The 14,405-nt window shown below is 37.8% G+C and overlaps 1 protein-coding gene across 3 annotated transcripts in view; it reads right to left on the reverse strand.

Annotated features, from left to right (window-relative positions):
- The window catches only part of Hpse2 (heparanase 2 (inactive)), a 618,971-nt gene that overhangs the window by 529,884 nt on the left and 74,682 nt on the right, over positions 1-14,405 (reverse strand). For 2 of the 3 annotated variants that reach the window (XM_055591605.1, XM_055591604.1), the window contains exon 3: positions 11,244-11,405. The exons of the other annotated variant lie outside the window; for it this stretch is intronic. In XM_055591605.1, coding sequence (XP_055447580.1) covers positions 11,244-11,405 — 162 coding nt within the window. The remainder of the gene's footprint in view (positions 1-11,243; positions 11,406-14,405) is intronic. 3 annotated transcript variants of the gene reach the window in all.

Here is a 14,405-nt window from a genome sequence, read left to right on the forward strand (position 1 = left end):
AATTCTCTTTCTTATCCTGTTTCATAAGAAAACTATAAAAGGACTTTTACGTGCCTGGTTCAAATGTTGTCTTAGAGGCTTACTGCCTCCTTCTGCTAACCTAGGCCCAGTTCTGGAAGCTTCTAGCCTCCATACATCTAACCTAGGCCTAGAATGTTTTCAGACTCTGAGAATTACTGCTGAGTAAGCTCACCCTTTATTTTTTTTCTGAGCTCTAGGCTGGCTGGTTCAACTCAGCTGCTCTAGATCAAACTCCTCTCCTAGACAATTTACTCAATCTGCTCTAATCTCTTGGCTGGTTCTCATTCTCTGTTTCATTCTGTCTTCACCTGTGTCTAGCTTGTTCTCTCATTCAACCTCTCTCTGTAAAATTCTCTCAGGAAAACTGCCCCATGTCTCTCTGCAATCTGTCTCTCTATGAAATTGTCTCCCAATAAAATTGCTTCCTCCCTCTCTACATTGCTCCTTAAGAAAAAATTTCCCCTCTCTTCTCATGAGAGTTGGGCATACCCTATTCTGTCAAATCTTTCTCTGATTCATCACCATTCCTGCCACTCAATTAGAAATCACTTTCAAACACAGGTGCTTCCTTTTACAAATTAACTTTACCTTCATTGTTTGGGATTAAAGGCAGGTACCACCACACACGGACCTAGAACAGGCTGGCCTTGAACTCAACTCTGCTTGCCTCTGTCTCCTGGATTAAAGGTGTGTCCATAGTCCAGCCAGTCTTTGGATATGATAACCTCTTGCCAGCCAGATCACACAGACCTAGGCCGTTTGACATGCTCTCTTGCCAGAACAGCCATGTTCTGAATTAACATTCCTCTACAGAGGACTACTTTCATCCTCTTAGAAATTATTTAGGATTTATTCTTGTCATCTTTTAACTTTGTTAAATAAAGTTTTAATCATTCTTTTCAATTTGTCGTCTGCTTTGTCATAATTAATGTGAATTGTATTCCATTGCTGTGAAATTAGTAATTTTCCAAGAAATTATTTTTTGCCTTAATTTTTCATGTTTTTTTTTTATTTCTGCATATCTGGGATTAGGACATTGTCTAGATATTTAAAAAAAAAACTATATTCATTCAGTAATAGTACCCACAGTATTCCATTGTGAAAAGGTTATAGTAGGTATGAGGTGTTATTATACACTCTATTGGCAGTGTTGTTCAAAAGCTAAACCCCCTAACCACATGCCCTGGGCACTAAGCTTGTATTCCAGCACTACTCCAAATGCCGCATGCTGTGTGTAAGTAACCATAGCTATGGACAGTCTCACTACAAAAATATAGTGATAGCTCATTAAAATCAATCACTTCGAGGGGGACAAGATGGCGGCGCCAGGAGAACACTGCGATGAGGAGCAGGATTTTCCATACAGCAACCTAGAGACTGAACTCTGGGCCCTAAAACAACAATGATCCTGTTTCCCAGGTGACAGGACACCCCCACGGTGTGGGAATCCGTCGGGTCCACTCTCAGGTCACCCAGCCAGAACCTGGAAGAGATCCCCGGTCCTGCAGGCACTAGGTTGCCAGACCAAAGCCACACACCTGCGTGACCTGATCACCTTCCCAGCTGATTGGTGGGCACAAAAAAACAGCAGAGACTGAGAGTCCCAGTCGTGAGAAAACCCCACAGGGAAGGAAGGAAACCGTCCTGACTTGGGTCACCCAGTCTTCCCCTGGAATAAGTCTCGCAGATCACCTGGTATGAGCTGCCATCACGGAACAGGGCTCCAGCTGCCTGTGCGCCCCAGGGCAACAGAGACTGGGAATCCCTGTTGGGAGAAAACCGCACAGGGAAGGAAGGAAAGGACACTGACTTGGGTCACCCAGTCTTTCCCTGGAATAAATCTCACAGACCACTGGGTACGAGCCGCCATCACTGAACTGGGCTCCAGCCTCAGGCACAGACAGTTGCTGCGTGCCCAGCTCTCCGACACAGACTAAGCTGTGCACCCCAGGGCACCAGAGACTGGGAGTCACTGTAGGAAGAAATCCTCACAGGGAATGAAGCAAAGGGGACTGACTTAGGTCACCCAGTATATCCTTGGCAGAGGGCCCGCAGACCAGCCCAACCCAGGGACCTGCTGAGCATCAGATAGCCTGCTGTTACCAGGAGAGCGGTACACACCCACCACAGATTACTGCTTGGGTACTGGGGCATAGAGCCCCAACTTCAGACCTACAGAAGCCCAGAATCTCCGAGATCAACCCCCAGATACTGCTCCAAGGGGCAACCACTTATCCCTAACAAAACTGACCAAACCACGGGACACACAGGTTACAGCAGCTGATCACTAAATTTACAGCAAGAAACCCAGAAGCACTGCAGCTGTCTTCAGGACTTCTCTGGATGAGAGGAGAACCCTCTTGACTAACAAGGACCACAGTTACCACTCAGGTCTCTATGCCTGAGGTGAGCAGCAGCAACTCCTTAAAAACACTGGCCATCCAGTGACTATACCCAAAAAGCTGAGAAGGCTTCCTTTAGGAAAAACCATCTTCCTGCCAAGGGGATTCTCTCCACCACAGGATTCCAGGAACCACCAGAAACAAACTCCAAACACCTAAGATAGCCCAATGGGTAGAGGCCAGAGTAAAAGCTCAACCAACAAAAGCCAGAGCAATATGGCATCTCCAGAACCCAGTTATCCAGGGGCAAGTAGCCCTGGACAGCCCAGCATAATTGAAATTCAAGAAGATGACCTAACATCTATGCTCTTGAAGAGGATAACAGCGGAAACAAATAAAATGCGTAAAGACCTAGAGGAAGATAAACTCAAACAGATCATGGCCATCCATAAAGAAATAGAGGAAGATAAAAACAAACAGATTATGGCCATATGTAAAGAAATATAGGAAGTTGCAGCCAAGCATTTTGTGGCCTTTAGAGAGGAAATGCTTAAATCACTGAAAGAAATAAAAGAAACAGGAATGTTCAAACAAACAGCTGAAGGAATTGAAGGAAAAACAGAAAAATACAGTCAGACAGGTGAAGGAAATCAACAAAACGGCTCAAGATTGGAAGATAGAATTGGAAAAATTAAAGAAAACACAAATGGAGGAAATTGTGGAGAGAAAGAACTTAGGGAAGAAAACAGGAACTACAGAGGTAAGCATAACCATTAGACTACAAGAGATGGAAGAAAGAATCTCAAGTGTGGAAGATACAATGGAAAAAATTGATGTATCTGTCAAAGAAAATGATAAATGTAAAAAATTCCTGACACAGACAATCCAAGATATCCAAGACAACATGAAAAGACAAAACCTAAGACTAACAGAAATAGAGGAAAAAGAAGATTCCATCTCCAAGGCCTAGAAAATATTTTCAACAAAATCATAGAAGAAAATTTAAAATTTCCTCAACTTAAAGGAGAGGCTGATAAGCATACAAGAGGCCTACAGAACACCTAATAAATTAGACCAGAAAAGAAAATCCTCCCGCCACATAATAATCAAAACAGTAAGTATACAGAACAAAGAAAATATACTAAAAGCTGCAAGAAAAAAAAAAGGCCAAGTAACATATAATGGCAAACCCATCAAAATCACACCTGACTTCTCAACAGAGACTATGGAAGCCAGAAGGGCCTGGACGGATATCATGCAGACCCTAAGAGAACACAGATGTCAGCCCAGGCTACTATACCCAGCAAAACTCTCAGTCCTTATAGATGGAGAAAACAAGATATTCATTGACAAAAACAAATTTCAACAATACCTACAAACACCAGCATTACAGAAGACATTAGAAGGGAAAATACAACCGAAGGAAACTAACAACCTTCAAGAAAACACAGGAAATAAATAACCTCACTACAGTAAAACAAAAAGCAACCAAGCACACAACCTTATGACCACAGCCAACATCAAAATCAAAGGATCTAACAGCCACTGGTCATTAATCTCTCTCAACATCAAAGGGCTCAATTCTCCAATAAAAAGACACAGACTAACAAAATGAATGCATAAACAAAACTCAGCAATCTGTTGCATACAAGAAACACACCTAAGTCATAAAGATAGACATTACCTGAGGGTAAAAGGTTGGAAGACGGTTTTCCAAGCAAATGGACCCAAGAAGCAAGCAGCAGTAGCCATTCTAATATCTGATAAAATAAACTTTCAACCAAAATTAATCAAAAGAGATGGGGAAGGACACTTCATACTTATCGAGGGAAAATTCCACCAGGAAAACATCACAATCCTGAACATCTATGCCCCAAGTACAAGGGCACCCACATTTGTAAAAGAAACATTGATAAAACTTAAACCACACATAGACCCCCACAAATTAATAGTGGGAAACTTCAACACCCCTCTCAAAACAAAGGACAGGTCAACCTGTGTCTAGCTTGTTCTACCTTTCAACTGTCTCTGCAAAACTCTCTGGATACAATTCCTGAATAGAACACCAACAACACAGGCTCTAAGATCAACAATCAATCAATGAGACCTCATGAAACTGAAAAGCTCCTGTAAAGCAACGGACAAAACAACTGCCTAAAGACTAGGAAAGGATCTTCACCAAACCTATATCTGACACAAGGCAAATATTCAGAATATATAAAGAACTCAAGAAGTTAAACAGCAACAAATCAAGCAATCCAATTAAAAAATAGGGTAAAGAGTTAAACAGAGAATTCTCAATAGAGGAACATCGAATGGCAGAGGAACACTTAAAGAAATGCTTAATGTCCTTAATCATCAGGGAAATACAAATCAAAACGACCCTGAGATTTCACCTTACACCCACCAGAATTCCTAAGATCAAAAACTCAAGTGACAACACATGCTGGAGAGGTTGTGGAGAAAGGGGAACCCTCCTCCATTGCTGGTGGGAATGTAAACTTGTACAACCACTTTGGAAATCAATTTGGCACTTTCTCAGACAATTGGGACTAGCACTTCCTCAAGATCCAGCTATACCACTCCTAGGCATATATCCAAAATATGCTCAAGTACACAATAAGGATATTTGTTCAACCATGTTTGTAGCAGCTTTATTCGTAATTGCCAGAAGCTGGAAACAACCCAGATATCCCTCAACAGAGGAATGGATACAGAAATTGTGGTACATTTACACAATGGAATACTACTCAGCAATTAAAAACAAGGTTGGCAGGCAAATGGTGGGAACTAGAAAAGATCATCCTGAGTGAGGTATCCCAGAAACAGAAAGACACACAAGGTAAATACTCAGTTATAAGTGGATACTAGACATATAATATAGGATAAACATTCTAAAATCAGTATACCTAAAGAACCTAATTAAGAAGGAGGCCTCTGACTAAGATGCTTAATCCCCACTCAAAAAGGCAAAGAGGATGAGCATCAGAAGAGGGGAAAAACAGGGAACAGGACAGGAGCCTACCACAGAGGGCCTCTGAAAGACTCTACCCTACAGGGTATCAAAGCAGATGCTGAGACTCATAACCAAACTTTGGGCAGAGTGCAGGGAATCTTAGAAAAGAAGGGAAAGATAGAAATACCTGGAGGGGACAGGAGCTCCACAAGGAGAGCAACAAAACCAAAAAATCTGGACACAGGGGTGTTTTCTGAGACTGATATTCCATCCAAGAACCATTCATGGAGATAACCCTAGAATTCCTGCACAGAAGTAGCCTATGGCTGGTCAGTGTTCAAGTGGGTACCCTAGTAATGGGAACAAGGACTGTCTCTGACATGAACTGATTGGCCTGCTATTTGATCACCTTCCCCTCAGGAAATGCAGGCTTACCATGCCACAGAAAACAATGCAGCTAGTCCTGATAAAACCTGATAGTCTAGGATCAGATGGAAGGGGAGGAGTACTTCCCCTATGGACTGGGGGAGGAGCATGGGTGGAGAAAAGGGAGAGGGAGTAGGATTGGGAGGGGAAAAGAGAGGGAGCTACAGGTGGGATACAAAGTGAATGAACTGTAATTAATAAAAATAATTTTTAAAATTAAAAAAAACCTGCCTCCTCTCTTTCTGCATTGCCCCTTAAGTAGCTACCCTTTCCTCTCTCTGAGAGTTGGGTGTATCCTAGTATGTCAAATCTTTCTCTGAATTCTCACTTTTTCTGAAATTCAATTAAATATCACTTTCAAACATGGGTGCTTCCTTCTACAAACTAAACTTACCTTCATTATTTGGGATTAATGGCATGTACCACCATGCCTGGTCCTAAACGGTTCTTTACCTGAAACTTACTCTATACCAAGCTGGCCTTGAACTCAGATCTGCTTGCCTCTGTCTCATGGATTAATGGCCTGTTTGTATCCTAACTGGATCACACAGACATAGAAAGGCTTTGGATGTGATCTCTTTGCCAAAGCAGCCATGTTCTGAGTTAAAATTCCTCTACACAGTGGAACAAATTTTAAACTTTTTATGAAGTTTTATATTTAAATATATATATGTGTGTGTGTGTGATATAATTCTGTAGCCCTGCATGAGAATTTTCCATGATGAGAAAGCCATGCCCCTCTTATATTAACAAGTTTGTAAATAAGTATCACAAATACTACTGACTAATAACTTTTCAAGGTAATATTTAAACATTATCTTACCCTCTTTGATAAAGTTGGTAATAAATGCCAAGGAAAGGAAGGAAACTGATATTAAAACCTCTCTAGGGTTTTCATTGTACTATACCTTGAATCAGACCACACAGATTCATACTGATAAACAAATGGCCTTTCCATCCTACAAAGCAAAATGTCATCAAAAGAGATATTCCTTTTCCTTTTATGTAAATATAAAATGTGGTACTATTGTACAAAGGGTTTGTATATGATGTTTTTGAATGAGCTAAGAACATAGCAAATGAGAGAGATAAAGCTGCTTCAAACATACAGAGAAGAAAAGAAGAAAGCATGGAATACTTAATGATACACAGTTGGTGCAGTACTTAATACACAGTACTTAATGCAGTTTATGCAGATAAGTTATAGCATATTCCTATTAAGCACAGAAAATAAAAAAAGACAAATATATAAAATAGGGATCTCCTAAAGTCTGAAAAACAATAGTTAACTATACTCACTCTGTTCAGAATCCACTGGAGCCATTTTTAAAATATAAATCAGTTTCTTTAAACCATTAGCAAAATTAATTTTGAAATGTAATTGAAATTAATAAACACTTTCAGAAATTATTTTAAACTTCCATAGAATTGCCAAGTTAATGACACAGGCAATTGGTAAATAACAGTAAAAATAGGTCTCTTTAAATTTAGACTATCAAGAAGATGCTACAGAGAGAATTCATTAAAAAAATTGTGTTTAATGGCCTACTGTAGCATTACACTTACCTAAAAATAGGCACCTGGACATTATGGCATGTGGGTACAGTCTTATTCCACTAATGTGGAACTAATGAGTTCTTTTGCTCAGTTCATGTCCACAAAATGGGCCATAGCAAAGAAACAGAATTCATTTGCTACAGTAACACAAGAAAACTACCAAACACACACACACATACACACACACACACACACACACACACACACACACAAATCCTACTCTAGTTCAGAGTATGAAGAATACATAAATAGATAGATAGATAGATAGATAAATAAATAGATAAATAAATAAGCCAACTAATTAAAACTGGCAGCCAATATATGAGAAAAATCCTCGTGAAGAAATACAGAAAGTTGTGTACAGTAATGCCATATATTTTAATGGCTATATGATTTTAAACTGTCCATATGCAGACAAGTGACTAAGTGACATTGTACAATAAATAATTTTTTTTAATTTGACCTTGGTACAGTAGTAGTCACTGTGCTCTATTATTCAAAATGCTACACAAATATACTCTTTGACTCCTAATAATGAATGTTCTAAATAAAATTCTAGAATATTTGACTTGACTTATGTTTTTTAATATGATTACAAAGATCCATCACAAATGTTCTTTTTATACCTTTAAAGGGATAAGAGGCAGAGGGGAAGAAAAAATTTCAGTTTTTTAAAGATATATTAATTATTCCTTAAAATCAGTCTTCAGATTAATTCACAATGTATATAACAGAACATGTCAATAAGTTTACACAGCACTGTTATATTAAAAATCATGAGAATATAAGAAATATTCAGACTTGATTCTTGTTCTCTCTTAAGGGTCCCTGTTTCATTTCATTCTATTGGTTGTTCCTTTATGATATGTACAATGACTATTCTCATGCTGAAGAGACTTTAGTATAATCATACATATACATGTCAACAATTTGAATGAATATTGTAAGACATAACTCATCAACATTTACAATAGTTTTAACACCATTGGAATGGATTTATTACTCTCCAATAATATTAAGTGTTTATTTCAAACACCTCAAGGCTAGGTAAAGCTAGTAGTATTTGCGATAGCATGTAAATCATTCACATGAAAACACTATGACAGCGTTGGAAAAGGGCTGACAATATGGTTCAATGGGTAAAGGTGTTTGCTACCAAGTCTAATGATCTGAGTTCAATCCCAGAGACGCATAAGGTTGAAGGAAAGAACAAACTTCCAAAAGTTATCCTCTGACCTACACATATATGTACATACACACTAAACAGACAAATAAATAATAAAAGGAAAATATCACTGATAAATATATTTAAAGTATGATGTAATGAGGACATATGATGAACACATTAAATTTGTTTTTGTTTTCTGTATTAGTTTCCATTAACTGAGATATCAATAAAGCTAAAAGATCCACTTTTAGTAAAGGATTAGAAAGATTCTCATTTTCCCTCATCTGAGGGGTGGGTAAGTACAAGGCATCATCAGCTGAAATGTACATTATTGAGTGAGACTTCTCCTCACACCCAATGCTAACAGCAGTCACATCAGCTAAAGGTAAAACACCTGAAGATGTAGGATCTGCTTGTGATGTGAAATACATGATTCTAACAAGTGCATCTTTCAAACATATTATTATACATACCACTAACGCCACAAAGCAAGTATTATACACTCCAAACTGCATACACAAAAGTCTATAAATAATATCGGAGGGTGGAAAATCTTTAAAATACTTAACTTTTCCTGAGATTTCAGTGGCCTGGTTTTCTAAGTACTTTCATTGCAAGAATTTCATACACTATGCCAAAGCTATTGAAAAAATAAGTAGACTATCACCAACTAGAAGCCCTTATAGGTGTCCTGAAAATGTTGGTAAAGAAGTCAATTCATTTGAGAGATCTCTGCCCCTTCAACTTCACCCTCCTTACCAATATACATTCATCACAGAAAAGGGAAATATTTACAAAACTTAGTTTAGTTATGTTTAAATATTATGTTTAGCTGTCTGGAGACCATGTTCTCAGGATTTATACAAGAAATCAAGGATTAAACTTCATAACAATTAGAAAACCACACTGTGTAAAATCAAAGACTTAGTTAAAGGACATTAAAATAGTTTCACTGTTGGTACTGAACTGAAATGACGACATCTCTTCCCAACACCTGGAACCAAAACCTTTTGAACTTTCACGTAAACAAACCAGGGCACACCAAATTCTCTGTCCGCTGCAAGGTACCACCTCTGTACAAAGGCACATGAGTGAAAAATGTGGAAAACGCCTGAGGACGCTTTGAAGCAGCTTGGGAGAAGTGAGAGCAGGAAAGAGGCTCTTCTCTGGGGTAAGTTTGTTTAGTGGAAAGTAAGCAAGTTGTCAGGGTAAAAGTTGACAATGTTGATTCCAACAGTTTGAACTGTGAATAAACATCCAAAGGGATTATGTTACTGAGAATTAGAAAGATTCCATTGAACTCAATAGAACACTTCTGTTTTCAAAGATAATATGCCTTTGAGCCATACTCTGAATCCACCGCTTAGGGTTAGAATTACCCTAAAGTCTTTTGTATGCCATAATAAAGAACACGGGGTATGACCCCGCTAACACAATCTTACAACATTAAAATAAGGTGGAACAAAGATATTTCGCTTTTAATTACTAAATTGGAAAAAGATAAATATGTAACTATGTGCACACTTTGGGGTAAGCTAAAGAAACCTGGAGAAAAACCTATGTTCTTCCCAAACATCAAAACCTAAATTCAGTCTCACTAACCAGTTTAGGGAAACATTGACCACGAATCATTTTTAGATTTTCCCTCCTTAATGACCTATCAAACAGCAAAAAACAGGCCCTACACTTATGAAATCCATCATCATCTTCTCTGCTCAGCAAAGCCACATTTAAATCTGGCTTTCATCTCGTGCTGTTGGGTTTCCCACCAGGTACAAGATGAGAAGCTGGGAGTCTCATGCTTTTCCAAAAGCACAACAATTTGGTTGCCATTCAGCAACTCCTGGTAAAATGCCAGGAAGCCCGTAAAAAAAAAGTTAAAATTTTCCTAACTTAGAGTTCACAAAAATAAATATGAGATGTTCATAGACTGTCAGAGAGTCTATCTTTTTCATTCTTAACCATTCATAAACAAAAGAAAGCACAGTTTTGACTTGTTAAAAGTTCATTCAAGTCATTAATCAAGTCTGCCTTACATGCTCTCTAGAAAGTGAAGGCAACTGAGGCAGTTCTTAATCCACCTTTCCCTAAATGACTCTCCCATTAAAGTCTACTGTGAACATCTTTACAAAGCCTAACAAATTATGCAACTTGCATGTTCTTTAGCAGAAAAGTTCTGAGGCAGCACTGCAAAATGTTTTCCCTTGCAGATCTGACACATATTTACTTCTAGAACCAAGGATGTGGGCAATTCAGTTAAGCTTGAACCCTCTTGGTGCTTAAAAAGAAAATCAAATCCCTCAGATACTTTCAAACATTATCAGGAATAGAATATTCTCAATTCTGCCTAGAGATCATTATCTTTTTTACATTTCATTTTTATATTTACTGAGTTCAGAGAAAGGACATAAGTAGAAAGAAGAAAATAGATACTTCTTAAAAAGACTCCAAATTTAGTAATCCTCTCAAACCTACTGGCACACACTTAGGAAGCTGTATTTTCATAAGACTTCATTAAATTTTCATTGGTTCTGTCATTTGGGAGAAAAAAAAACAACAACACAGAATCATCCATAACTTTAAAACAAAAACATTTGCAGACTTCAAGAAATATTTGTTAAAGGAAGGGAAGAGTCATTACAACCAAAAATGAGGTAGAGTGGTAAAGACAGGCAGGTGTGGGCTCATCTGGATGCCACACTAGTATCCCCAAGCACTAACTTGTTAACTAACAGGGGTCATCAATATATAATAACGCCCCAAATTCTATTACCTGTTAATATGAGGTTACTGTAAGTATTGGAGAATTGCTCCTTCAGAAGAACCAGCTGCATCTGAGCTGCCTTCTCTCTCTGGAGCTCCAGCATTATATCAGGGTGCTGGGCAATCTTACAGCCATTCTGTTTGTCCAAGGCAACATCACTCCGGACAATGTCTACAAAAAGAAAGAAGACAGGCAGTAGAAACAAAACAAAAAGTACATTCACATAAGTTTTTTGTTTTGTTTTACCTAATCTGACAGAATTTATAAATTACTAGCTTTTTAAATCAAACTGAAAACAGAGAAATAATAACCATGAGCGTTCTTTAGCTCCATACTGAATCCTGTACGTTTCTCTCTTTATTTCCCAATTCTTTGGCAATTTCTGGTCCTTAGCTCTCTCTGATCTAACTAAAGACTCCAATCAAACATGCTCCTTCTTAGCTCACCTCCAAGATTTATTTGCCTTTTGGGGCCTTTTCTAAACATCATTTTCAACTCTCCAGAAGGAATAATAAAACAACTTTGAATACTAGGAACTATGAAGTTAACTTCCTCTACCTATGCTTTAGGACCAGGGATAAATATTCTAAACATTTGGCTTATTTTCAATTCACTTTCCAGCCAGACCATTCATCCTAAGTTGGAGCTGCCATTCCACAGGTTGCCTGAGTAGGGACTCTCCTGCTGTATTTCATGTATTACTGGGGAAATAGTTTCAGTCTGACCAGGAAATCATTTTTTTCAATCCAGAAAAATTTCTGAGTCTCTAACGTAAGAAAGAAAGCTAGAGTCACCAAGGCCTCTCCCCTGCTGTTCATTAATGGCAGGTTGCCTTTTGTATCTCAGTGTGACTTTGTACTAAAAGCAAATATACCTTCCAGAAACATTCTTCCTCAAAAATAAACATTCATAGAGCATGCTTCCCAACCAATAGGAAACAGATTCTATATGCCATAATGTAAGAAAGTTACTTGTCTTTTTGTCAATTGAAATATAATTTGGATGATTTTAATGGGAACAAATGATAGTATCAATCTAAATAGCAATCCTAGAAACTTTCAAGTTTTTCACAGCTAATCAAAAGATTTTATGAAAAAGAACTTAAAAAAAAAAAAAGACTTTGACACTAATGGTTTCAAATGTGATCGAAAATGTCCATATTAAGGACAGTGATAGGAAAGAGTTGTCTCTTTATGCAGTCTCAAAAACATGTCTCAAAAGCAACTACTAGAAAATACAAGACATGGCATGACATGAATTGTGGAGTATTGTTCTGAACAAGCAGGCTTTTACTAGATTCCTCCCAAAGAATATCCCATCTATAAGTAGAGACTCAATACAGCACAGGTTAGGCTAGGTGACTACAAATACTAGCCACATTTGAAAAAAGTCCATTCTAGTTCTTAATTAAAACAAGAGCATTATTTGTACTTATGACTAAATATATTTGCACCAATTTATAGAAATAGGCAGCAAAATTAGCTAATAAATAACTTCTCAGACTTTATGAGACTTATTTACAGAAAATAATTAAATCAAAAGCACACACTTATACTGTTTTACAACTTAGTTTTGCTAAAACTTAGGTGGATACTTGAACATAAAGAAATAAAAGAAAAAGCCTACATCTGACATCTTTGCTCCAAGAAGGCACAAACTGGAAGGGAAAATCTAGAGATTACTGAATATTGACCTCTATAGCAAAATCAGGGGAGAAATTGAACAACTGGTGCAGTTGCTCCAGATGCAAAAGACATTAAGACAGGTCACTACTACTGTCTTTCAAATTACACAGTGATAACAAGCCTACAGGAGTAACCACAAAAAACCCACCATATATACTTTTTTGTTCATGAGATAGCTACCAGGAAGATCATACTCATGCGGGCCCCACAGACAAAGTAGATAACTCAGGTTCAAAAACTAAGCATTAAATCAGAACCCACTAAATATGCCTCAGAAGACACAGTAAAGCTATAATACATGGTTCAGTTAGAATAAAGCTCAATACAGACGAGTGTGGTAGCACATACCTATACTTCCAGCAGATAAAGACAGGAAGAATAAGCCAGACTCAACCACAGAGCAAGTTCAAGACAATCTTCAACTATATTGACCCTGGTATACACCAGAGAGAGAGAGACAGACAGAATGAGAGAGAATTAAGATCGGTACTACACCAATAAAAGAGAGAGAGAGAGAGAGAGAAGACCAAGAGGAGGCCATGCCATAACAAGACCTACAATTGAAAGTTAAAGACATCAGGATCAACAGGTGTGCAATTCCCAATATAGAAACACGAGAAATATATTTTAAAAAAATAAGCAACATGATTTCACCAAAAGTTCATATTTTCTATTAACAGCTTCAAAAAATATTAATATCAGTAAAATAATTGATAAAGAATCCCCAAAACTGGTTTTCAAGAAAAATCAATGACCTTTGAGAAAACACAAGAAAATAGTTGAGGAGAAAGACATAAAAATATAAAAATTTAAAACATTCAATAGAGAAACAAAAATCCTGACTTGTGGGGGGACTTAAAAAAGAAAGGCTTAACACAGTAACTTTCAAAATCAGTTAAAGCAAGGCAAGGGGCTGCTCATTTATAATCCTAGCACTCAAAAGGTTGAAGCATAGCAACAAATCAAGTAATCCAATTTAAAAATGGGGTACAGAGCTAAACAGAGAATTCTCAATAGAGGAACATCGAATGGCAGAGAAACACCTAAAGAAATGCTCAAATTCCTTAGTCATCAGGGAAATCCAAATCAAAACAACCCTGAGATTTCACCTTACACCCATCAGAATGGCCAAGATCAAAAACTCAAGTGACAACATATGCTAGAGAGGATGTGGAGAAAGGGGAACCCTCCTCCATTGCTGTGGGAATGTAAACTTGTACAACCACTTTGGAAATCAATCTGGTGCTTTCTCAGACAATTAGGAATAGTCCTACCTCAAGATCCAGCTATATCACTCCTAGGCATATATCCAAAAGATGCTCAATTATACAACAAGGACATTTCCTCAACCATGTTTGTATCAGCTTTATTTGTAATAGCCAGAAGCTGGAAACAACCCAGATGCCCCTCAGTTGAAGAATGGATACAGAAATTGTGGTATATCTACACAATGGAATACTACTCAGAAAAAAAAAAAAAAAAAAAA

Source organism: Psammomys obesus, unplaced genomic scaffold (genome assembly GCF_907164565.1).
Source record: "Psammomys obesus unplaced genomic scaffold, mPsaObe1.curated_primary_1811, whole genome shotgun sequence".
Taxonomy (NCBI): Eukaryota; Metazoa; Chordata; class Mammalia; order Rodentia; family Muridae; genus Psammomys; species Psammomys obesus.